The following is a 24,714-nucleotide window of genomic DNA, read 5'->3' on the forward strand; positions in this document are numbered from 1 at the left end:
TGATGTGTGGTTTTTTATTGTTCACTAGTTGAGGGACTTGGCCCAATTCTCAAACACTTGTATAATATAGTGAAAAATATTTCTCCTTTTAAAATTTTATTTAACATTCAAATAGAGCAAACCAAAAGTTTACATATTTCAGGTAGTTCGTTCCCATACAGGAAACAAGTATTCGGTAAGTACAGACATTACACTTGAGAAAAAGTGCAACCCAGCATGGTTAGCTAAATCAGTAAATTCAGTGCTTTTTTTCATAAATGTCAGGAAAGGTAGCACAGCAGGTGGATGGGAGTTGTGGAAGATGACAAAGTATCTTCAGCTGCTGTTTTATAGGGTGAGTAAGAAATTTCTCATGCCCCTGCTGTACATTTGTGGGAAAAACAACAGTGAGTGATCTAAATTTTGTTAAAATTAGGCTGTCAGCTTTCCTTAAAAATAGGAATACATGTCACCATGAAACCACTAGATGGTAGTATAAATAGAGTTCAGGGGGTTTCATTTTCATGTGGAGTAATGTCTGTCATGCTTCATCTGTCCTGAGCTGTGACTGAAGTGATTTTTACATCTGGGTTTGTTCTGGCTTATTTCTGTTTTCCCCTTCAAGCTGCAACCAGCTCCAGTCTAGAGACTAAAAATGAAGCACAGAAACACTGATTAGAGTTTAGCTGCCATCTTTCTAACTCAAAGCAAATATACTGGGTTCTCTTATAGTATTTTCCTTTAAGTACATAATTTTGGGCATTTAAACTGTATGGCAAAAAAAAAAGTGCCCTACTTAAGGGGAAGGGATGTAGGGCTTTACTTTTTTTCCTGGTTTACTTAAACAATAGAAGCTGCTTCATATAATGTATTACTGACAGTCTCTTGTAATATTTATTTCAGTAACCCCCTTTTGTTTAGGTAATGAGATATGTAACACACTGCATATACTAATGGCAGAGGAGAGAGATCTATTCTTACAGCCCTTCCACAATCTTGCTTGGCCAGCACTCCTCCCCAAAGTCTGCTTATTGTTCAAAGTGATAGAAGTTGTTACCATAAAGCTCTGGTCCTGATCCTTCATTGTGTCATGCATCACACTTTCTAACTGGCTGCAGAGATTTTGTGATTCCATCAGTAGTTCCTCACTGAAAAAGAAAGTTGCACAAATGATTACACCAATTGAAACTGGAAGTCTCTCAAGTGTTAGAGGTGCAGCTGCCTTTTCCAACCTTGCATAGTACCTGTACACCAGGGATATGTACTCAAGCTAGCAACAAAGACTAAACTGTAATCTGTTGTATGCTGCCGCAGTCCCACTTACATCAACTAAAAGTGTTGTTATTGTAGTCCATAGCACCTTAAGATTTACTGGTAAAGTGACCTAGAAAATGCATTCAACAGGGCATCAAGCTTATAGCCCTGTGCACTAATGAAAAGAGTCCAGAAATCAAACACTAGAATGCGACCTGATGCGCAAAATAAGCCTGGCTCTGAATTTCTGAAATCAAGGGACCAGACTATTACATTTTTAATTAACCAAGGAGGAATTGGTTCAATTTACTCCTGTAAACCAGCCACAATTACAACTGCTTATCCCCTGATTTGTCAGTGAATGTGCAAATTCCCACTGCCATTGTGCTTTACAGGGACACTGTTTAAAGTCCAGCCCTGCCATGTGGTTTCACAGTGAAATTTTAATATTTAAGTCTCCCTGTTGTTGAGACAGAAACCACAGGGGAACTGATTAGACATGAAGTGCACATTTACACTGTAGCTGGAAGGTATAAAATTCCAGTTCAAGGAGATGTGTGTTCTCTCTAAAACAAGGTAAGAGCATAGCTCAAGCAGCAGGAAGGTCTAGCCACAGCCTAGGTACCTAGTGTTTCAGACAGGATCCTATTCTGGGAAGCTACTCCTGGGGGAATTCAGCACATAATTGAGCTGTGCAGATTTTTAACTTTGTGCCCACTGTGGTGACTGAACGCAGCAGGCCAGGGGCTGAATGGGAGTGGAGTTGCAGGGGCACAGACATATAGGGAGGGAGGTGCGCGTACATACAAAAAATCCTGTTCTGTACTTTTCTCAGCAATTATTTCCTTCTCCCTCAGCTCCTCTATTACCTCTGACTTTTCCCCAGCCTTTGCACTATTTCTGAGGGTGGAGGAAATATTGTTTTGTATTAATATGCCTAATAAGGAATCTATTTGTCAAAAAACATTTCTGAATCTTTTGTCTGTATTGTTAGACATACTTGCTAACAGGTATTTTGAAATAAATTACCAAAAATAATTGAAACTGGTGAGATTACATTTTTTTTTTGGCACAATTCCCCCAGGAGTAAATGTGTACATCTCCTTGAGCTGGAACTTATACACCTTTCAGCTCTACTAGATATGCCCAAAGTAATCTTAGGTGTTAACTGTAATCATAGATAAACAATGTGTCCCTTTAACATATGCACAGATGTAACTCCATCATTCTTCACTTTACCTTTTATTGTAAGTTACAGCTGGGACTTGCAACAGCAGATGGCCTGGGTTACTAAGCCGTGATGCATTCATACTCTCTGGGCTGCCACTGACAGGACCACGCACCTTACTCTGAAGGGAGAAGGCAGATTCAGATTGCTGCATGCACTTTATTTCTACATAAACTTACTTCCAGGAGCAAGTTCTGCCATTTCTCTTAATGGCAAGTAAGGGTTTGAGGTTTTCTTTAATATTAAGATAGGCCCAGATTTTCAAACCAAATTCAACAGAGGGAGGTGGGATATCCCGTTTTTACTTCATGTTCTACGCAGCATTTTTCTGCATGCTGCCTTTAGCCCAAAACAGGTTTTCATGTACCCCTCAGTACCTGGTCACCCCACTAAAGTTGCAGAATATTGAACTGCAGTTCTATTATCTTCCCTCAGAATTAAACAATTTTCAAAAAATCTTTTATCATATGTTCTTTAGAGCAATTAAAGAACCTCACCCCCTTAATCTATAAATGCCCTGGAAAAGAACAAAGAACGTAATTGTGTTGGGGGGGAGGGTTTCCCCTGTGAAATTCCCAACACCGGTGATGAAATACCTGCAGCCCACAGCATTTCAAAGAAGGGGTTCTAAAGCCAGTGCAGGCTCATGAATATAGCTGCACTTGTTCATCCAAGTCTCTACCATCAAAAAAAAAGGGGGGGGGGGGGAGGGGGAGGTTCAATAGACCATTAACTTCTGTTTCACTCACGCAAGCAATTTTCAGCAAGTTCCATAATTCTTTCTGTCGTTTTTCCTGAAGCCTGACAACTGTGTTCTCATCTTCATTCATCAGGTTCATCACTTCCTCCACTCTGGGGAACAATTCCAGTGCCTTCTGCTTGCAAATTACTGTCTTACTGTAAAGAATAATAATCAGGTCAGATGAGCAGCTGCACTGTGTCAGTTAGAAACTCCATCAGCTCCAACTGTTTAACTCCTAATAATTGGAGAAGAACATGATTCTTAATTTGTGAAGTTGTCTTACTGAGCCTAATACATCCATCCCCTCATTGTAGTAAGAGCAACAGAGAAGGTTGCCCAGCATTCCTTGTCTATCTTCCAGAAAATGGATGTTCTGGGACTCACCTGAGCTGAGCATAAATTAGACGGACTGTCTTTTCAAATGTCTGGATTGCCTGCAGGAGCAGTCGCACTATTTCCTGACTGTCACCACTGGTCCTCTGGTCTAGAGAGACGAAAAAGGATCAGAAACAGTGAGGGCAGAGGGGGAGTTCATTAGAGACTACAAGAATCAGTCATGGTTTCTGTAGCTCTTTGGAAAAAGGCCACTTGGCAGGGGGCTGTAGCCCAGAGATTATACTGGGGGATGGGTCTGTGGTCATAAGGAGGAAGGGCTGGGCAAGAGTCCTGCCTACAGCACAAGCAGGGGCACATGTCTTCAGCAGTGGTTTGGGAAGAAGGGCCCAAAATGGATTCATCCTGAAGAGGCAGCCAGCTGCTAGAACCAACTGGTCAAGCGAGCAAAGCTGACCTCCTCGCTTTGAAGTACCACCTCTTTCCCAGGCAGCCACGATTGGGGTAGGGGTAGCAGTGCTCTTTTGGAACTGGAAAAGAGGAGAGAGACCATATGTTGGAGTGTGGGCCACAGGCCTGGAATGGAGAATTCTCAATGCTGTTTATTGGTCGTTCCAATTAACTGTCACACACACAGCAACAAGACAACAGCAGCTACAGGTTCTTTACCTCTTGGCTTCTCCCTCAGTCGCCGGTAAAGTTCTCTGGCTTGTTCTTCCCTACAAAATAAAAGGCACAAGTGTTTCTCTGGAACCCAAATTGTAATCGACCCCTTCAAGGGCTCTCAAACACACTTCACATACCTGACCATGCTGCCAGACAGCTGAGTCATCTCAGCAGTCCAGTGCAGGCTTTTTGTTAGGCCCTGCCAACCCAGCCTGTGGTTTGGGCCTTTGAGCAGGTGCCTCTGATTGCCGCATTCAGAAAAGAGCCACTGTGCTAGAAATGCTAGCACCACAGGCTAGAGAGGGTTCCAACTTACAGATCCTCCAGGGTGCCCCCTTGCTTCCGCCCTAGCGGGCTTCTCTGCAGGTCCACAATGTCTGCCTGCAGGGCCATCATCCTCTTCACCAGCTGATCCACATCCTCCTCCTGAAAGAAGGAGCTTCAGTTAACAACATTACTCTCAGACATAGGCCAGCCACAGGGTGAGGGACTCTGGTTCTAAAAGGCCTTAAATGGAAGAGAAGTTGCTTTCCCTTTTCATCCACAATCCTACAGCCTTAGACAGGGAAGAAGGGCTTGTGCAAAGATTTCCCTTTGATATAAATAGATTGATTTGGTCCTCTCAAACTGGCCCCTTCTAATGATCTTGCCGCTTTCAATACCATAGCTCAGCTTGTGGTGAAGAGACACTGTTTGTTCACATTCTAAGGTGAACCTGCAGCTAATGACAAAAAGGGGAACAAAATTTCCTCTCAGCTGCTCCGAAGGGCTATTGTAATTCTCCCCTTAACCTTACCCCTCAGATATCAGCATCCCATTCCTCATATCCAGTGTCTATCTCAACCTGTGATATACTAATGCCAGGAAACAGGATCATTGACTCCTTAGGCAGAAACCTTCTGTCCCCCTGTATTCTGGGGGAAAGATGATATGTATGTGGGCAGGTAGGAGGACAGTCACCAAAGAAGCCACTTTTCAGTAGACTTCTGTATTTCAGATGCCATCTCAAGTTACCCTGTCACTCAGTCCCAGTATTTGGGACCGGTGAGTGCACACACTGAGCAGATGGGAAAGAATCCCCACTTTTAGAATTGGGTATTAACACTTCCATTCCTAAAGTCTTTCTGAGCACTGCCAGCCAGCCACTTTCCTTTTCAGTTTTAACCTCCTGGTGAGTCTTCTCGTTACCCCAGTGACAGTCCCCTTGACAACAGTACAATTGCTTTTGTCTATAATTGGGCCTGTTACAAGTATCTCTCAGTTTAGACATTAGAAATCCTCTCCTTATCGCCTCCATATCTTTCTTCCCTGACCCTTCCCAATACAGAAAGGGCTACACTACTAGGCCAGTGGACAAGGAAAAACTGATGCAACCTAAAACAAAGGAAGGCCAGTCCAGCCATGGAGTGGAGGATGAAAATGCAGGGTAGCAGCAGAAAGCTGCCTCTTTCAGGCAAGCAATTAAACCTAAATCTAGAAACATACCCGCCCGCAAAGCTCCACAGCCAGCTCCATCTCCTTCCAGGCAAACAACAGCTTCTCAGAGGCTCAAAAAAGACGGAAGAAACAAGTACATTACTGTGTGCTGCATGTGAGGAAAGGAAGCTACCACGCTGGGATTGGGGGAGCGGATGGAGGACTCCCCTGCATGTCACAGGGGCTGTACTCACTGATTCCAAACTCTATCTGCTCACTGTACTTCTCCAGGTCAATCTGGATGCTGGTTTTAAAGAAATCCAGCTTTGCCTTCAGCTGTTGGGACAGGGAGGCCATGGAATTCTTCATCTTGGAGAGATTGCTATTGTAACGCAGCAGATTCATCCTGTGGAGACAGTGAGAAGGGTCACTTGGGTCCAGCCCCATAGGAGCTGCACACAGCGTCCCAACTGATCCCACATGCAGCTTTCAGAGCCACTCTCATTCAAGCTTACAGACCCCAGTATTCTCCAGTTGACCCATGATCAGCCCACATTTTCCTGTGTCACCAAGACAAACGAACAGGGCTGAGTGTAGCTGAGATGACACAAAGACAACAGGGTTAGAGGCCACAGCTCTTAGCTCTCCATTAACTGCAAATAACTCCACCTTTACCAAGAACTTCCCCCACCCAGATAGCGCCTCATTCCTACACCACTGTAGAGCAGGTTTCTTTTCCTGTTATCTCCCTCTAGCCAGGAGGCCTAAGTGGAGCCAAGTATTCCCAAAGGGACCCCCACTGTACATGGCTGCTCGCTGCCCCTGCTGAAGCAGGTTACAGTCCTCCTTCAGAGTCCGAATCGTGTGCCAGACCTGACCCCACACCTTCCGTAGCTGGAAGAAGGACAGATTCTTCTTTGGATCCTGAACTGGAAACACAGAGAGAGCATATTTTTTTTTGTTTGTTTTAAAACAACAAAGAGAGAGAGAGACTTACAGGAGCAGTGCTACAAGCTAGGAGTTAGCACCACCCAATCCAAGTCTGAGATAGGGTGCCACCTCCTCTTGAACCTGCACAGCCAAGTCTCTGTGCCCATCATATCCCATCTGGGCACTAGAAAGGCTATTTCACTGCAACTGGCCACAGTTTGAGAGAGTAACTCAACGGGTCATGATTCTTCTCTACCCTCAATTAAATCCCACCCCTGAGATTGAATGCTATGACAATCTGCTTTGCTGCCCACTCCGCTCTCAAGAGCGAATGTCCTCCCCCTACAGCTCTCTGCTGATTCCCCCTGGAAATAACCCATGCCCAGGGAAAGTCCTTACGGATGCAGTCAACACTTTCTGGATGAGGCCGCAGGAAGATCTGCCTCTCATAGGCAACTTTACGGTTGTCAAAGAGGAAGAGGAGGTCTGTGTCCGTGGCTGTGGCATCATTCACCTGCCGAGATGAGACCTATCTCAGTACTCTCCGATACAGTATTCCCAAGCAGCCTCCACTGAAATAACTCAGAGCCAGCTGGCTTGCCATGGCCCAGGATAGTGTGAGCAGCAGGAGGGAGGACTGCTTTGCTTCAGTGAAAACAAGTGGGAGTGTGAGGCTGGGGTAGGTGCTCAGAGTGCAGGCGCAGGCTTGGCCAGCAGGTGTTCAGGTTTCAGCCCCAGGCTCACCTTGCTGTCAGCCATGCACTGAACAGCCAATTTCTGAGGGTATAGTGCAAGCCCCGCCTCCTGCAAGAGCTCCTGCTCCTCTTCTGGAATACCAGTATCTGACTGAATCCTGGCCTTCACAGTCTGCAAGGTTTCCTCTTCTGTCACAGGGTACATGTGCAGAGTGCCAGTAACCATGTTTAGGATGCGAACCAGCTGCAAGAAAAGAAGTGGGACACGGGAAGAAGCTAGGGCATGGAGGTCATGGTTGAGCAGAGATGCCAGGACTCAGACCAGGTGATGGAGAAGTAAACTAGGAACACCAGGTTCATATGGCCACTTTAGGGGCTGCTTGGCAACATCATGCTAAGGTCTTTGACCTGCATCAGACAGAAGGGAGGCCACGCGACACAGAAAATGGGACCAGCAACTCCCCTTCCCTCCGCCAGAGTGAGAGAGGCATAGACGCTCAGTGAAATAACAGACAGGAAAAGCCCTGGGTCAGTGAATATTTCTCCTCAGCTGACCAGGAAGAAGCCAGTGTGTCTTGGACTTCGCCCTTCCACATGCCAAACACATCCTATTCCACATAAACCATTGCTAGTTTTCCCGAGTACTTTCCCTTGATTGTTACCAAGTGACTATCTTTCAGCCTCCAGAAAATCTAGGTCCCCTTGTGGCTTCAAAATAAGCACACTTTAACAAACTCAGAACTGGTAAGTAAGAAAATCTAAGGGTTAAACAAGTTCAGGAGAACCAGCAGTTTCTCAAGAAGACATTATTAAATGCATAACTTCAGACTATTCTGATCCGAAAGAAAGACAGGGCGAATATTAAGAGGCCACTATGGCTCATCAGGAGCTCTTTAAATGACCTGAAATAAAAAAGGATTATAATAAAAAGGTGGCAGCATGGACAAATGGCTAATGAGGAGTACAAAAGAGTAACAAGCATATAGGAACAAAATCAGAGCATTTCACCTAGCTACATCACAAGCAATAAAGATGGACAGTGTAGGTTCTCTACCTAGTGGGGAAGGAGAGCTAATAACGGATGACAAGAAGGCTGAGGCATTTAATGCTTGTTTTACTTCAGTCTTCACTAAACTGGTTAAACAGTGACCACATACTCAAACACATTTAACATTAACAACAAGGGAGCAGGAACAGACACCAAAATAGGGAAAGACCAGGTTAAAGAAAATTTAGATAAATTAGATGTACTCAAGTGCGCGGGGCCTGATGAAATTCATCCTGGGGTACTTAAGCAATTAACTGAAGCAGTCTTGGAACCATCAGCATTATTTTTGAGGACTGGACAAACCACTTGTCTTTAAAAAGGGGGACAAAGAGGACCTGGGGAATTACAGACCTGTCAGTCTAACTTTGATACTTGGAAAGATACTACAACAAATTATTAAACAATCAATTTCTAAGCATGTGGAGGATAATAGGGTTATAAGGAATAACCATAATGGATTGTCAAGAATAAATCATGCAAAACCAATCTGATTTTCTTCTTTGACAGAATTACTATCTTAATGGGGGGGTGGGGGGGGGAGGACAGCAGACATGATAGATCTTGATTTTAGTAACACTTTTGACACAGTGACGGTCTCATCAGCAAACTAGGGAAATGTAATTTAGATTAAGTTACTGTAAGTTTGGTGCACAACTAGTTGAAAGACTGTATTCAAAAGTAGTTATCAATGGTTTGCTGTCAAACTGGGAGGTCATATCTAGTGGGTTCACACTGCAGGGGTCAATCCTGGGTCCAGTACTGTTCAATATTTTACTTGGATACTGGAGTGGAGAGTAGGCTTACAAAATTTATGGATGACACCAAATGGGAGGGGTTTCAAGGACAGGGTTAGAATTCAAAATGACCTTGACAAATCAGAGAATTAGCCTGAAATCAATAAGATGAAATTCAATAGAGGTAAGTTCAAAAGTACTTCACTTAGTAAGAAAAAAAATCAAATGCATAACTACAGGATGGGAAATAACTCGTTAGGTAGTAATACTGCTGACCACAAGCTGGGCATTATAGTAGATCACAAATTACATACGAATCAACAATGTGATGCAGTTACAAAAAAGGCTAATGTCATTCTGGACTATATTAACAGGAGTGTTGAGGGAACTGTCCTGGTCTACTTGGCACTGATGAGGCCTCAACTGGAGTGCTGTGTCCAATTCTGGGTGCCACACTTTAGAAAAAATGTGGACAAACTGGAGAAAATCCAGGAGAGCGACAAATGGTTTAGAAACCCTGATCTGTGTGGAGAGGTTAAAAAACTGGGTACGTTTAATCATGAGAAAAGATGACTGTGGGGAAACTTAATAACAGTCTTCAAATATGTTCAGGGCTGTGCTAAAGGGGATGTCGATCAATTATTCTCCATGTCCACTGAAGGTAGGACAAGTAATAATCTTATAATCTGCAGCAAGTAGAGACTGAAGTTGGATATTAGGAAAATATGTTCTAACTCTCAGAGTAGTTAAACTCTGGAACAGACTTCCCAGGGAGGCGGTGGAATCCCCATCATTGGAGGTTTTTAGAAACAGATTGGACAAACACCTGTCTGGGATGGTCTAGGTTTACTTGATGCCTCAGCACCAAGGGTTGGACTTGATGACTTCTTGAAGTCTCTTCCAGTCCTACATTTCTACAATTCTGAAGTCACCATAAGGACCAAACTCTACAGTCATTCTGCAGCTCAGCAATCCACAGCCCCAGAGAGCCTAAAATAAACCATCCACATTATCTCACCACAACATAGACCAATTCAGTACAGAAGGGGCTTCCCAACTGTGGGGTCTGTCCATTTTTGTGCCACAAATCTTTGCTCTACTGGACAGCTCCGCTCCCTGCAGGTCAGCTCTGCATTTGCGGAGAACAATACTGACCTCCTCCTTTGAGTGTGCTTTGAGATCTACTGATGTAAGAGTTCAGTATGTGTTTCTTGTTACAGCCTGGTACTAAATAACAGTACTCACTCTTGTGGATATACTTGCTCAGACCAGCCCTCAGCAGTGCTTTTCCTTTTTACAAACCAGCCTCTCCCATCTTAATGGGGTTTCCTCACATCCTTCCCTAGCCCCATGTCTAGCCTGCTTTTCTCTCATAGGCTAACATAAGCTGTACTCTCTGGACACTGGTCTGTCCATGCAAATCCAGTCCCAAGACTCACCTTTAGGTTCAGTATATCATCCAATGCCTTGAAACAGCCATTGAGGCCATAAACAGGGTCTGTCCCTCTCTGCCGCGGGTGCCACATTAACATGAGCTGCAGCCATTTCTCCAGCCGCCCAGCCAAAATGCTATGGGGCAGAAACAAGAACCAGAGAAGAAAGATGCGTTTCAGTTGGCCATACCAGTTCGCATCTACAAAAAGAGATCCAAAGCTCAGACTCCCCCCCCCTGATCTCTTAACTGGAGAACAGAGAAAGGAGCATGGAACCTTCTACAGCAAGCTAACAGGATCCTCCTGTTTTCATCTACGGAAACTTCAGCCAGATGGTACCATGTGCACTGGGTACTAAATTTTTCAAGGAGATCAGCAAGGTCATAGAAACAAAATAGACCCCTTCCTATTCTCAGGAGGAGATAGCCATCTTATCCCCATAGGATGCATTTGGGTCATACTCCTCACCTGTTTAGATTATTGGGATATGGTAAACTGCTAGAAAATTTCACTTCTCCAGCCAAGTCTTCATAGACAACAATATCCAATTCGCTCTTCTGTCGTACTTTTGTGTGCCTAAGGAGTTCAAGCAGGTACAGTGACAAAGTAAAGAAGGTTCTGTGATCCCTCTGCATGATCACAACTGCACCTCATCCTTCCCAGGACACACATTACCCTCTAGCCTATTTCACAACACAGAGATGCTGCTGAAAACAGACACACAGCTAACAAAATCTGTCCCAGGTATCTTATTCAGACATTTGCAACTCCCCTGCAAAACATCCCAACTCGTATTTAAACCTGACAGCAGATACGCTGATGCTGCTCCAGCTCCAGGTTAATTGTTTGGCCAAAGAGTGTCAATCCCACTGGTCCCATAGATAACCTAGGTCTGTCCCAAAGAGATTTACCAGGGAAGACCGAACCTGGTAGCCAACTCAACACTCTCAAGTGAAGGGATCAACTCCCCCAACCTAATGGGAAGGGTGAGATACTAATTCCATCAGCCCCAGGAACCACTCAAGCTGCATGACAGTCAAGTGTTTGAAGCCAGGAAAGCTCTTACAATGCCGAAGTTCAAATCCCTAGTAGGCCATGAAACAATGATTAACCCTAAAATTGAGAACCCCTTCCCTCGCACACCATGAAAACAGGACAATGGTTTGGATGCCACATTATAAGAACTTCCTCCTCCCTGTCTGGCCCCAGCTTACTCACCATTGCACAGGCTGCCAGTTGGGCAGAAATGGTCTGAAACCTGTTATGCATTCAAATGCCAGTGTGCCAAAGCTCCAGTAATCCACTGTCACCGTGTACTTCTGCTGTTCCAGCAGCTCTGGAGCCTGGGTCAGCCAACACAGGTTGAAGATTAAGCCATTTTCTCTCAGACCTCAACTGCACCTGCCTCCTAGGATGTTCATTAATGTTTGCGCATCACTGTGGAAAGCTCCTGCTAAGTGTTTTATCACTTAGGAACCTTACTGGCCTCTTTGACCCTGTCCTAGGGGTTAATGAAACTCATACCCTCTATACAGGAGAAAGTTAGCAATGAAATGTGAAAACCCAAATGTTGGTAAAGAGCAACAATACAGCCTGTTCTTTTGCTTCAGCACGTGTATCCCAAACACATCCACACCTGCATGGTTGGGACTCCTCTCCCACCCCACAGCCAGATTACAGTGCCTGCTCCCTTCTCCTGCTCTGCCCCACAGACCTTGCTGGTCACAGCAACACTACAAGCTAAATCCACTCCTTACCAGGTACTGCAGTGTCCCAACGAAGGAAGTGCACAGACTGCCCTGATCCAGCTCCTTAGCATACCCCAGATCAATGATCTTGTGTATTAACTGAGAGAGACAGATGGCAGGGAGTAAGAGGACTGAAAACACATTCTGCAATGAGAGCATGCACTTCTCTAGAGAGAACAGATGATTTCAGTACTCAGAAGCACTGGGAGAAAGGGCAGGAAGCATCAAGGCAGTGTTGCACTCTTGCATGATCACAAGCACAAAGTTGCTGGTAAAGCAGTTCCTCAGGGTCATTACGAGCTTGAGATGCAAGGAACTGGAGATACTATTGCTGACTTACAATAGAGCCCAGTCTGAATGGAGGGACATTCCTAAGAGAGCTGGATCACTCCGGCCTTTGAATAGGAGTTTATTTCTATTTCCTGAGGAGATGTTCATGCTCCCTTAAGGAGAAGTGAGAAAGATGGCCAGATCTGTGCCTCTGCTGGCACAACGCTACCATAGCCATCAAGTGGGGAGAATCCTCACATTATAAGAACTCCTATGCTGCACCCCTGCTATCCCTATGTAAGGGATGTGACCAGGGAAAAGTGGGCATGGCCATAACTTTCCCTAGTTACTCTGGTGTATGTTGCAGTCCAACCTGGCCCCAGGATCAGGGGAGCATAGAGATGGCTTAATGCTCCCTTGGAACCACCATGTGAGGTGTCATGTGCCACCCCGTGGTGCCCTGACTGGGAATGGGCAATCCAAATAGTCGTGCTTAGAGTGGCAGTCTGCAGCAGTGCAGCCACCATTTCATCACACAGCCAGGACTAGGCACAGAGTGTTTAAACTAAAGCCTCATGGGAATTGCTTCTGCATATCAAGGAAGCGTCAGAGAGGCAGAGATATCTGATGGTCTGAGCTCGGTCTGTAAGCCGGGAACCACACACACCCCCAGCCAATTTCCACACAATTCTGACACCTATTATCACTTTGGCTTTGACAAAGTCACTTCCTCTCTGCCTCACTTCCCAGTCTGTAAAGGGTGGGATGGGGGGAAAGAAGGATACAATTCATAGTACTTGGATGTTCAGAGAAATCATTAGTTAGCAGTTTGTATAAATACCAAGAATTACAAGATGAACCCCACCACCACCTCTCAGATAGTGTCATGTTCAGACACCCTCATTGGGGCTAGTCGTTTTAGCTTGCGAGATCTCTGAGAGGGATCATGTTTTCAGCTTCAGCTCCTAGTCATTCTCTCTCTCTCTCTCTCTCGCTCCCACACACACACACACCCTTTCATGCTCCCGCCCGTACACTCCACTCACTGTCTATATGGCCAAAGTCACCCAGCTCCTACTCACCCTTTGTTCTCCTTGCTGTAGGACAATGTTCTCAGGTTTCAGGTCTCTGTGGATGATCCTGTTCTCATGAAGGTACCTGAGAGCAGAGGCTGAGACAGAGAGAGACAGCTGTTACTCAGCACAACTAACACCTCCCAGCATTACTCCAGAGGGTCTAAGCCTGCAGGCTCTAAAAGGCAAACATGGCTGAGAAGAGATTACAGTGAGGGAGAACAGGGATGGGGATGTAGTACAATGAGAAGGTCTGGCCTGGAAGCCACTTGCAATACGCTGTACCCTGAAGTAGCAAGGACAGAAGCTGGGTACAGCTCCTCCAGGATATGGAAGCAGAGCTTGTTCTGTTGGCAGCTGACCTCTTTGCATACATGAAAGTTCCATCACATCCATGGAAAATCCTCACTGACCCCTTCCCTATCCCAATCTAGTTCCTCCTGGCATCCCCCCAGGAGACAGATACCTAGGGGATCTCCAGCTGCACCAGGGAGGAAATGAGGCAGCCAGGTGGGAGACGGGCTGTAAGGGCCAAGCCCACTTTAGAGAGAGGAAGTGCTATGCTCAGCATTTCCGCGCCTCATCTGTCCTAAAATCAGTGATGATCCAATGGCCACTGTGCCATGCCAGGCCAAGTCTGCATTGCCCTCAGTCCTTTGGCTAGCTGCAGTCTGCCCCACCAGGAAATACTTCTACCACATCCATCTGGCATAGCCATCTCTGCACCATCCTGGCTCACAACCACCAAAGGCAGAGGGTATGCCTGGGGACAGAGTCATGGCTGGAGGGCCGACACACTCCAGCTATGCTGAGCCAACACGATCACCCCAGGGTATGGGCAGGCACAAAGAGGTATATCAGAGCCACTTCCCCACTTTTCTGTGTCAAGAGAAACTCAGGCTGGATGGAGAATTGGGACCAAAGCCTGCATTTTTCATGTTCAGCCAAGCCAATCCCTGAGCAAAACCCTGCAGCCATTAGGTGGGGACACAGCTCACTCCGGCTGTTTGTAAGGAAGAGGCTAGCAGCATTTCCATAGCCTGCAGCTGCACTTCCCAGCACTGACTCAAAGGGACTCACTTCCCGCTCCCTCCACATCGCTCATGAGGCGACACAGAGCGCAGAAGAGAATCCAGTGCCCCGAAACTCCCCTACGAGCGTCAGTCTGCCTAGCCTGACTTCAGGGAGACACCAACAATCATGCTACTCAAGAGGTGACTTTAACCCTTAGGATGCTGCCTAATCCCCAGCATGGCCCGATCCCAGGGTTTCAGCTGGGCCACTAGGGGTACTACTGAGAAGAAGGGAACATTTCTAGCTAACCAGGGTCAGGGCCTTGGATCATTAGACCCAGGGTTGCTCCCTCCACTACCTGTCCTCTCAGCATGACACCCCCACCTCTGTTACCAGTCCTCAGCCTCTCCTTGGGCCAAGAATGAGAACCGGGGAGGCAAACAAAAGCTGTCACTGGGCCAGAGGTGCTCAGATTGAGGGGCAGGAGGAGGAGATTCTGTTCAGCTTTTGTGCCTCCAGGAAGAGCAGTTTGTTCCTCCTCTTGCTCATTCCCCAGGCCCACACCAGCCCAACAGGCACTTTTTAAATTCCTTCCTCCGAAATACACTGTATCGGCCAAGACCTACATAAGAGTCACAACCAACCCACTTCATGCCAGCCATCCCCTGAATCTAGCATCAGGAAGCCCCAGAGACAACAAAAGACACTCCCCCACATAGTTACAGATTAATGGTGCATTTGACTTAGGGCTGCCACTGGGGCTTTAGCTAGTGCAGGTCACGCTGCTTGAGCCATCCCAAGAGTGAGCTAGTGAGAGCAGGTTGCACCTGGGCACCAATACGGCACTGGCTTCCCATCTGCTGCTTCCACGTGTGAACCAAGGTCTTGGTTCTAATCTAAAGAGTTCCACATGGATGGGGGCCTGGCTGCCCTGGAGATGGTTCCTTCCCATGCTTCACCACAACAGCAGAGATCTTTGAGGTTCACCTGTCCCCAATCCCTAAATACTCATGCTTGGGGACTGGAGGCTGGCTGTGCTGGGGGCATCACCTCATTACCATAGGTCACTTAGGGTGATATATGTTTGAGGAAAGGGGGCCTGTTCAAAGCAAACAGTCCACAACAAGCACCATAATAGTGTCAGTCTGCATTCCCATCAGTCTCAGATGCTATGGTGATGATATAAGTCAATGCAGAGATGAGGGGCCCACGCTAGCCCCGAGGATGGGCTGCAGCTGGGAATCCCTATGAAGAACACAAGCTGGAACTCGCTCATCCTGCCTAGCACCTCCCAGGAAATCCCTTGAGCTGGGAAAGGAAACACACTGCTTTCCACATCCCAATGTCAGAGACAAGTCAGAGGCCATTTCCCTTCTGGGGAGGCTTGCAGAGCAAGGCAGGAAGGAAAATACTATGAGATACCTATCTAAAGGGGAGGCATCCAGGATCACACACCTAACTTCCCCCAGGTGGAAAAGACTCATGGAACTAAAATGGCTCCCTTCCCAGACTAGGACAGCGGCAGGCCCTGCTGCCATAAAGCCGCATTAGGCAGACCCAAAAAGAAGGAATCTGAAGAGCAACTAGCAAAAGACACTAACAGCAAATTCTTTTCCAAGTACATCAGAAGCAGGAAGCTTGCCAAACAGTGGAGCCACTAGATGATCAAGGTACTAAAGGAATACTAAAGGAAGACAAGGCCACTGCAGAGAAGCTAAATTAATTTTTTGCATCAGTCTTTGCTGCAGAGGATGTAATGGAGATTCCCACGAGGGAGATTTCCACACCTGAGCCATTCTCTTTAGGCAACGAATCTGAGGAACCGTCCCAGACTGAGGTGTCAATAGAGAAGGTTTTGGAACAAACTGATAAGTTAAACAGTAATAAATGACCTGGACCAGATGGCATTTACCCAACAGTTCTGAAGGAACTCAAATATGAAATTGCAGAACTACTAACCCTGGTATGTTTCAGAGTAACAGCCGTGTTAGTCTGTATTCGCAAAAAGAAAAGGAGTACTTGTGGCACCTTAGAGACTAACCAATTTATTTGAGCATAAGCCTGGTATGTAACCTATTGCTTTAATCAGCCTCCATACCAAATGACTGGCATACAATTAATGAAATGACTGCTTTTTAAAAAGGCTCCGAGGTGATCCCAGCAATTACAGGCTGATATGCCTAACTTCAGTACCATGCAAATTGGTTGAAACTAGTAAAGAACAGAATTATCAGACACATAAATGAACAAGATTTGTTGGGAAGAGTCAACATGGCTTTTGTAAAAGGAAATCATGCCTCACCAATCTATTACAATTCTTTGAGGGTGTCAGAAACATGTGGACATGGGTGATTCAGTGAATATAGCGTACTTAGACTTTCAGAAAGCCTTTGACAAGGTCCTTCAGACTCTAAGCAAAGTAAGCAGTCATGGGATAAGAGAGAAGATCCTCTCATGGATCAGGAACTGGTTATAAGACAGAAACCAAAGAGTAGGAATAAATGGTCAGTTTTCACAGTGGAGAGAGGTAAAGAGTGCTGTCCCCCAAGGATCTGTACTGAGACCAGTGCTGTTCAACGTACTCAAATGATCTGGAAAAAGGTGTAAACCGTGAGGTGGCAAAGTTTGCAGACAATATAAAATTACTCAAGATAGTTAAGTCCAAAGCTGACTGCGAAGAGTTACAAAGGAATCTCACAAAACTAGATGGCTTGACAACAAAATAGCAGATGAAATTCAGTGATCAATGCAAAGTAAAGTCCAGTGGAAGACATAATCCCAGCTATACATACAAAGTAATGGGGTCTAAATTAGCTGTTACCACTCAAGAAAGAGATCTTGAAGTCATCATGGATAGTTCTCTGAAAACATCTGCTCAACGTGCAACAGCAATCAAAATAGCTAACAGAATTAGGAAAGGACTAGGTAATAAAACAGTAAATATAATACCACTAGATAAAATTCCTCATATGCCCATATCTTGAAAACTTCACACAGTTCTGGTCGTCCCATTTCAAAAAAAGATATATTAGAATTGGAAAAAGTACACAGAATAGCAAGAAGATTGATAAGGGTATGGAACAGCTTCCATGTGAGGAGAGATTAAGACTGGGACTGTTCAGCTTGGCAAAAAAAATGACTAATAGGGGATTTGATAGAGGTCTATAAAAATCACAAATGGTGTGGAGAAAGCAAAGAAGGAAGTATTATTTACCCGTTCACATAACACATGAACCAGAGATCATCCAATGAAATTAATATGCAGCAGGTTTAAAACAAACATAGGGAAGTACTTCTTCACACAATGCAGTCAACCTGTAGAATTCATTGCTAGGGGATGTTGTGAAGGCCAAAACTATAGGTTCAAAAGAGAATTAAATATATTCATGGAGGATAGCTCCATCAATGGCTATTAACCAAGATGGTCAGGGATGCTACCTCCTGCGCTGGGTGTCCCTAAACCTCTGACTGCTAGCCGCCAAGTCTGGATGACAGAGGATGGATAACTGTCCTGTTCTGTTCACTCCCTCTGAAGCATCTGGCACCAGCCACTGTTGGAACAACATAATACTAGGCTAGATGGACCCAGTATGGCCATTGTTATGTTCACTTACCGATATCAGAGAGCAGGATGAGAATGGCTCCCTCCCGTAAGCCACAGCAGTTCTCAAACTGGTTCAAGTACTGCAGAGGATCAAAACAGAGTGTAAACTAATCTCCTCTGTGCCCCAGTCCTGGGTTTGGCCCCAATCCTGCAAATGCTTATGGATGTGAGTAGCTCTGCAGAACTCAATAGCATTACTCAGATGTGTAAATGTCTGCAGGATCAGGTCCTTAAATAGTAAAACTACAACTTCAAACAGTATTTCCCTCTCCACAGATAGGGAAATTGCCATCATCTTCTCCACCAGCTCCTCCAGGAGGAAGAAACCCCTTCACAGCTTCCTTCCCCGTGTCCCGCAGCAGTTGGCTTAGCCAGCCAAGCACCAGTCTCCCTAATTGCAGCCATGTGCTTTGGGCACTATCTGCATTTGGGCTTTTAGCAAAAGTTAGAAAAACAACAAGATGACCAAAAAAAAAACACAAGTTACTTTTCCTGCTGACAGAGGGGAGCTTATCACTTCTGGGCAGAGGTTCACTCACTGACCTGGTCTGGGATGTTCTGGGCCATACTCACATCCTGTTCTCCATCTCTTACACATCCCTTGCTCTCTACGTTTGCATCCCACAGACACACATTTGCTCACTGCCCAACAGAAATGGAAAATTTCTAATAAAAATCCAGAAAAAGGATGAAAAATGCATCTGGGATCAACCCTGCCACTTGCTCAGAGGAGGCACAAGCAGGCACAGCCCCATTTCAGGAGGATTAGGTGGCAACAGCATGTGGAAGCAGCTGGGGAAATCCCACTGAATCACAGTTGAGCCTCTTCAGAAGAAACCCTACACTTCCCCCAGTAGCTGTCCCTGCCCCCCCAGGATCATCAGCCTCACCTTGCGAAGGTCTCCACCCTGGCAGTATTCCATGGCCAGCAGAGGCAAGTCAGTTGGTGCAAGGTTCTGCATCCCTTCGGGGACATCGCGGGCAGCCACCACATTGGGATGATTCAGTCTGAGGAAAGGAAATGAGGGAAGCATGAGATCACTGGAACCAATTCATCTCAGCCTCCTCCCAAGCAATAACGGAAAGGGCCAGCATCCTGAAAAGTGATCATCCAAACAAGAGCTTTATAGTCTCACACACAGGTAGGTATTAGGAAAGGTCACAATGGGACTGTAACCCTTCGGACACAGAACTAGTGCACTTCAAAAGCTTCCTTCACCCTGCTCAATCCACTCTTTCCTCCCAGGGCATGGCTTTAGTCCTAACTTGTCTCCCAGCTGTCAGTTTCCTCATTCTCTCTATGAGCATCCAAACTTTGACATGCAGCCTGCTCCTAGCCCCATGAGAAGTCAGGGCTACATTCAACCCATTGCAGCCTGCACAAAGTGGGTGCCACTTAGTGTCTTTGGGACTCATTCAGCAGGGATATAAACGGTGGGGTAAATTAGCCTGGAAACTGGGTACCTAGCAAAGTCATGTAACTTGCACTGATGGGGCTTTCCGTGCATGTGCAGGACACTCACAGAAGACAGCACAGGAACAACAACAAATAGGAAGGTGCGAGGTGAAGCAGTTCCTTAACATGCACTGCCCCCAGGCTCCTGGGGCCAAACGCAGCCCCAACCTCCATGGACCTCAGCACCAGGGGCAGATCTAGATGCAAGTTACAGGACATAGCCTCAGAAAAGGGGTGTGAGTGACATTTTCCCCCCAGAAATGTGACCTGCATTCAGCACACCGCATTCCCATTATTGCTGAACTGGGCTCAGCTAGAAGCTGAAAAATGTTTTAGACATCTCTTTGTATGACAAACCCTTCTGCATGCACTTCACAAGCACTGTAGGCAGCACATGCTACATTACAGATGCTCAAATGGAGCATGAGTAAAGTCCCCTTTGAAAACATGGGTCTAGTTTTGTGGGCCCTATTGTATTTCGATGGAATATAAGAGCACAGAGATGTTAACAAGAGTGTCAGTCTTAAATAAGGTTTGTTGTACAGAGACCTCAGGCTGCTTAGTACCATGGCAAACAATATTAAACACCACTTTAACCTTTTATTGAAGACACAGAAAAGGGAAAACAGCGAATACTTTACATTTCAAATGCTTTCAGTAAGGCTTTCATATTAACATCCCTTTCGCAGAGAAGAGTTTCTAGAAGGAAAGACACCCTTGTTTAAGAGACTCTTCAGTGGTATTAACAATGAAAATAATTGTCCTTTTGGGGAAAGAGAAAGGAGGGGGATAGAAAAGGACACGTGGGGAGGAGGCAGGGGGAGAGAAAGGCTTACAGTGGTGACCCGGTGGTGTTTGGGTTTCAGCCAAAGCCAGTAGAGATGGTGATGTTCCCCTGGGTCCCTCTCTTTGCCCTAGTCTGGTGAGCGCCTCTCTCAGAGTCAGGATAACAAAGGACAAGGATCCCAGGAGATGGAGGGGGTAGTAGCTGAGATGGTGCAATTCGCCCACTGATTTTTTCCCTGAAGTCTTTCTTTAAAGGACCCCAAAAGGAGTGATAGGTGGAATATCTTTACTCATCACTAATCTCATTACTTTGTCCACCAATTAGATCTAATTGCCAACACACCAACTTTTGTTCACTGATTTTTGGTGTCACACAGTTGTTTACCATGCAAAAAGAAAAGGAGTACTTGTGGCACCTTAGAGACTAACCAATTTATTTGAGCATGAGCTTTCGTGAGCTACAGCTCACTTCATCGGATGCAACCTTGAAACCTTGCAACCTCTGAAACCTTGTTTACCGTGCATGCTCTTAACAAAGTTCTTCAATTATATTGGCAGGCCTTTTCGTGAGGACTAATTCAACCTGTCTCCCTTTCACACCTTTTTCCAATCAACATTATTATAAGTTATTGTGACCTTTTATAAGCTTTCATTCACTTTTTACAGTTGAGCTCACAATTACGGTAAATTTGTAGGTCCAATTATCACGACAGTGCTCCAAAACAAGAGCATGAGCACTTTTGTTTCCCCACTGTCTCTGCAGAAGCAGCAGCAAATTATTAAAGCTTATTTCACATCACTGATGATGCTGATGCACAAACACAGAAGAAAGTAAATAAAAGGCAGCGGCACTGATTCCTACCAAAACAGATTCCCTCTGGGGAAACAGTCAATGGAGAAGACATGTCAAGAAACAGACTTCACCTTCAAAGTGCCTGACAGTGGCCATCACCATCCCTTCCCTTCCCTTCCCTCCCCTCCCCACCCTCACGGATTCAGACCCTTCTACACACAAATCTAAGCCCCTCAGCTACTGAGCAAGATATCAAGGAGTAAAGAATCACACAGTGCTTACCTTTTCATTATCTGTATTTCCAGACACCATCTCTCCCGATTTCGGAGACTTAGCTCCTGACGACACTGTTTAATAGCAATCTGCTCCCCTGTTTCCTGCGCAGACACAGAGAGAGTTAGGACAAACACATATTTACACGAGGGAAGTATTGTGAGGACCAACAGAAGATATAGTGGCCCAAAAAAATGTAAGGCTATTCTTGGGGATCCTCCCAGCTCTTCTTCAAGGCCCCTCCCAGGGAGAAAGTCATTTAGGGCACCAAATGTGCACCAGAACAGAAGACAACCACTCTTGCCCCCCCCCCCCCCCTCCTCAAAACCAGAATAGTACCCTGAATTTCAGGCTCATGCTTGCAAGTCTCCACAGTGAGGCTAAAATCTGAACCATGGAAGTTCACCTCTCTTTTCATACAGAATGTGTCCGGAGGCCAGGTTAGCAGAGACAAGAGTCCAGCAGAGCTGTCATGCTCACAACTCAAGGAACTGGTTCTCAGATTAGTTGTTTTCCATAAGCCTTAGCTGGCTGCTGGGGTTCAACATCATAGGAAGCAGCCAGCAGTCATTTGCTTCCAAGACACAATGGAACAGTCTAGGCTGCAAGCAGAGCAAGAGAGCTGGAGGTTGACTTTATGGTGCCAAAGCTCTTACTCCCTAGGCAGGGCCGTCTTTAGGATTTATTTCAGAGGAACAGCCGTGTTAGTCTGTATTCGCAAAAAGAAAAGGAGTACTTGTGGCACCTTAGAGACTAACCAATTTATTTGAGCATGAGCTTTCGTGAGCTACAGCTCACTTCATCAGTGAGTCTGATGAAGTGAGCTGTAGCTCACGAAAGCTCATGCTCAAATAAATTGGTTAGTCTCTAAGGTGCCACAAGTACTCCTTTTCTTTTAGGATTTATGGGGCCCTATTCAGTATTATTAAACTGGTGCCCCTATGCCCAACTTGCTCTTAGTCACACAAACATAAGCTAACAGTATGGGAAAACTTGCCATATGCACTTTATTAAAAACAGTTTAAACCAATTAAGCTCACTATAATGCTGATGGACTATACTTGCACGAAAGAAGCAGAGCTATAGAAAAAATTCTGATTTATTGACAGAATGATGCAAATAATATTTTTTAAATTTGTCAACATTTTATTGGAAATTACTATGAAGAGGTATTGGAACAAGGATTTGTTTTTAATTAAAAGCAATCTTTCTGGCTTTTTTGGCTGCAAAATTAGAATTTAATGTCATCGTATGACAAACACCAAGTGATATCTTGTTCGACTGCAAGAATAGCAAGACCAGTCAAGCATTCCTGACTCATTGTAGAGCGGAGATAGTTTTTAATGAGCTTTAGTTTTGAGAAACTCTGTTCTCCTGATGGTACTGTTACAGGAATTGTCAGCAGAATACGAGTGGCAATGTACACATTAGGATATATGTCAACATGTTTGCTGGTGTAAATAAACTGTACAATGTCCATCACCAACTTTGCATGTGGCAACATTGATGACAGACAATGTACTCAAGTCTTCGTACAGTTCAAGTCCATTTAAATCAAAATTATCACCATGCTTCAGGAGGCTCTCTAGGTTCTTGCACTGTCATTAGCTGCTCGTTTTACTATTTCGCCGAATTTAGTTATGTGATACAAAAATCCAAACTGTTCATGGTGTGCTCGTAAGGTATTAAACCTTTCGTCAACGGCAGATATTGCTTTATCCATCATAAAATTAAAAAATTCAACCTCAAATTTCTTTTCTGGATCTTCTTCTGTACCCCTTTGAGGAGTCTGATTTGTCTTGTATACTCCCAAGTTACCTGAGGGGGGATACTGAGGGACGGGAGAGGGGCAGGCTGGGGCTCCACTGAAGGTGGTCCCAAGCCAGTGCCGCTGACCCCAGTGTGTCGAGGGGGCACAGCCCCCATCTCCACCCGCAGACCCCCAGAAGAATCCCCCCCTTGCTGACACACACCGAGCTTTGTACCCAGCAGACACTGTGGCAGCCTGGGCTCCGCCTGGGGGTGGAGGGATGAAGGATGCCAAGCCGCCCGGCCCACCTCATGGCAGAGGAGAGTTACAGTTCCCTGCCGAGACCCCTGCGCCCCCTCTCACGCAGAATGCGCCGCATCAGCGCATTTGGCTCTGTGAATACGGCCCCGCCTAAGGAGATCGCAGCGCGCGCGGTGTGTGCGGGAGCCGACTCGCTCTTACCGGCTGCCCCAAGGGCGCCCCAGCTTTCTGGGTGCCCCACGCAGCCGCATACGCTGCGCATGCCTGAGGGCGGCCCTGTCCCCAGCTGTACGTGAGTGGATGCTGAGTGCGACTGGCGCATAAGGGACCAGTAGCCTCTCCCCCATCCCAGAGGAGAGGGACCCCTACCTTGTTGTGCCATCTGAGGACATTTCCAAATCCCCCTGTCCCAAGCCTTTCCTTCATCTCCCAGGGACCGCATGTCTGGATTTGCAGGGGAGGCCGGCTCATGGCGCTGGGTGGCTAAAGAAGCACGAGAAAGGGGGGGACAGAGACCCTGGCGTTAACGCTCCTGTAAGGGCATGAATGACTCTGGCAGCAAACGAAGAGGGACGAAGACCCCCCGCCCCAGGGCCACCGCCCGCGGCCTCGGCTGCCGGGCTCACGGGCCCAGGCACGGGCAGCCCGTTGCTCGGCCTGGGCCCTCGGACGCTGAGAAGCCAGGGTAAGGGAGCGGCCGGCGGACGCCGGGCTCCGGGCTCTCCGCTCAGGTGCGGACAGCGGCCCCCGCGCAGGCAGGGAGCGGCCGGGCCGGGCAGGGCAGGGCCGGGCCGCCAGCCCGAGGGCGGGGCGGGGCGAGGCGAGAGCCGGGCCCGGCGCCGCCCCGCAAGCCCAGCCGGGCGGCCCCGCGGCGCCCCTCACCTGCCCGCGCGACGAGCCAGGCGCGGCCGGGTCTCGAGCCCGGGCTCCGGCCCCCGCCCGCGGGACTCAGCAGCGGCCTGGCTCCAGGGCCGCAGCAGCGCGCTTCCGCCAGCGCTTCCTGCGCTGACCTCACAGGACACGTGGTGCCGCCGCGCGCCCCCCGCGGCGCCCCCTGCCGGCCGCCGCCACCACCAGGCTCGCGCTGGCTCCCGACTCGGGCCCCCTGCTGGAGGGACGCCAGCCCTGGCCCAGGCTCCCCCAGGGAGAACGGCGCTGGCTTCAGCTCCGGCTGTCACACAGGAGAGGCCGGACGTGGTTCGCGAAACGCAGGCTGTACGGGCCTTTC

General features: G+C 46.8%; 1 protein-coding gene across 3 annotated transcripts; it reads right to left on the reverse strand.

Moving 5' to 3' along the window:
* Positions 1-24,496, reverse strand: IKBKB (inhibitor of nuclear factor kappa B kinase subunit beta). 3 transcript variants are annotated; one of them, XM_048829073.1, is made up of 22 exons: positions 24,369-24,496; positions 23,856-23,969; positions 21,485-21,579; positions 19,058-19,175; positions 18,178-18,247; positions 13,559-13,647; positions 12,216-12,305; positions 11,677-11,801; positions 10,927-11,034; positions 10,465-10,594; positions 7,293-7,487; positions 6,948-7,062; positions 6,424-6,547; positions 5,873-6,024; positions 5,688-5,749; positions 4,519-4,628; positions 4,206-4,255; positions 3,588-3,687; positions 3,211-3,358; positions 2,473-2,582; positions 1,037-1,127; positions 1-628 (listed from the first exon to the last, which is right to left on the reverse strand). In XM_048829073.1, the coding sequence occupies exons 2-22, from the start codon at positions 23,955-23,957 to the stop codon at positions 560-562; spliced, it is 2,253 nt and encodes a 750-aa protein (XP_048685030.1). In that variant the 5' UTR covers positions 23,958-23,969; positions 24,369-24,496; the 3' UTR covers positions 1-559. The 3 variants fall into 3 exon arrangements, 2 of the variants coding, with proteins under 2 accessions (XP_048685030.1, XP_074979525.1); XR_007353721.2 differs by lacking the exons at positions 1-628; positions 1,037-1,127; positions 2,473-2,582 and adding an exon at positions 3,994-4,066 and having other exon boundaries at positions 3,221-3,358; XM_075123424.1 differs by lacking the exons at positions 10,465-10,594; positions 10,927-11,034; positions 11,677-11,801; positions 12,216-12,305.
* Between the last annotated feature and the right edge of the window lie 218 nt (positions 24,497-24,714).

This window comes from Caretta caretta, chromosome 26 (genome assembly GCF_965140235.1).
Source record: "Caretta caretta isolate rCarCar2 chromosome 26, rCarCar1.hap1, whole genome shotgun sequence".
NCBI classification, from domain to species: Eukaryota; Metazoa; Chordata; order Testudines; family Cheloniidae; genus Caretta; species Caretta caretta.